The sequence below is a fragment of the Ictalurus punctatus genome, chromosome 1 (assembly GCF_001660625.3).
Source record: "Ictalurus punctatus breed USDA103 chromosome 1, Coco_2.0, whole genome shotgun sequence".
Classification (NCBI taxonomy): domain Eukaryota; kingdom Metazoa; phylum Chordata; class Actinopteri; order Siluriformes; family Ictaluridae; genus Ictalurus; species Ictalurus punctatus.
In genome coordinates, this window is record NC_030416.2 from 31,040,054 (window position 1) to 31,041,567 (window position 1,514).

The window sequence follows — 1,514 nt, forward strand, 5'->3', positions numbered from 1 at the left end:
AACTGCATACTACTGTACTACACGGGATTTTGCTTTAGTACTGCGCATGCGTGAAATAATAACCTACGCAGTGGTGCACTGGTTTGACATGCTGGCCTTTTTTTTCATTTCAAAACACATACTTGTATAAAAATAAAATAAAATGAAATAAAACACAAATAAAAGAAAAGGAAATAAAGAAAAACTTAATATTCACCACTTCGAATGCTAATCTTAAACCTGACAAAAGTATCCCGTATGTAACCTATACGTAATCTACATGTAGTATGACGTCAGAACATTCAATTATGCATCTTAAGAAAAATATATCTCATATAGGCTGTATATATATATATATATATATATATATATATATATATATATATATATATATATATATATATATATATATATATAGTACGGTGGTATGCGGTTTTGGGCGTATCACTTAGTTCTCTACTATTTATCATAACCTAAATGTCCCTCCCCCTAAATAAATTTTGTAAATAAATAAATAGATTCACCATTTTTTTTCTCGCTACATTTGACATATTTAACATCTCCCCCAATTTTCTCCTTTTATAGAACATACAATCTACCATCGATTAAAGAACAATTCCGTCAAAACATGCCAACAGTGTATAAAAGCGAATAGCCACCAATCAGCATTATGCAAATAAGCTACATTAATGATAATTGGCACATAAGCTTACTAGCTTTCATTCACTGTTAGCCGCATTAGCTTGTTTGATTGAACTATCCATTTTAAATGCCTAAAATCATTCCTGAGGTTTATTATTAGTGGTGTTATTATCATTCTACCATTATTAGAGATGATAATTCAATTATTGGATTGTTTTTTTCCCCCACATATCTTCTTTCTGCTGTGGTGATCCAGCGCTGTTTACAGGTCAAAACATCACACAGGCTATTTCTCCATTACAACAACGTTATCGTGGCGTTAGAAATTTGGCAACTAAAAATAATCCAAAGATTTGACAAAAACAGAACACCTCCTTTCAGTGGAAACAGAGACGCTGAGTGTAATTTGGCTCGTGTGTGTGTGTGTGTGTGTGTGTGTGTCAGGATATTTATTTCTCTATGCATGATAGATTAGATTATCAAGCCTACAGCAATAATTACTTCTTTGCAGGCGTTAATGTAATTCCACAAATTGATCATCAAAAAAATGACCGTGAATTTCAATCGACATCTGTTAAATATTTGATGTAGTGGACTCCCAGGTCAGGCAGATGGAGCATTCCCTGAAGACGCCTTATTGCCTTATTGTCTACAGCAAAATCAAGTCGTCTTCTCCGGATGAAGCGCTGTAATAAATCCATTTTGGCTGAAGATGATTTCTGATCATAATTTTTTTAAGCTATTATTTATTTATCTTCGTATGGTCGTGGTGATAGAGCACTCGTTTGTTGGTTTCTTCTCCCCACCCCCCCACCCAAGGTTTCCCGTATTTTTCTTTTCATGTGAGCTAAAAATGTCTTTGTGTGGATCTTCTCGGTTTGGTTTTGGGCGCT

General features: G+C 34.0%; 1 protein-coding gene across 2 annotated transcripts in view; it reads right to left on the reverse strand.

The window, feature by feature from the left end:
- Nucleotides 1–388: 388 nt before the first annotated feature.
- nrn1a (neuritin 1a) overlaps nt 389–1,514 on the reverse strand; it is a 7,839-nt gene continuing 6,713 nt past the window's right edge. For both annotated transcript variants that reach the window (XM_053683872.1, XM_017482162.3), the window contains one exon: nt 389–1,514. This exon is cut by the window's right edge and continues 230 nt beyond it. In XM_053683872.1, the coding sequence (XP_053539847.1) occupies nt 1,513–1,514 (2 nt within the window). In that variant the 3' untranslated portion in view covers nt 389–1,512.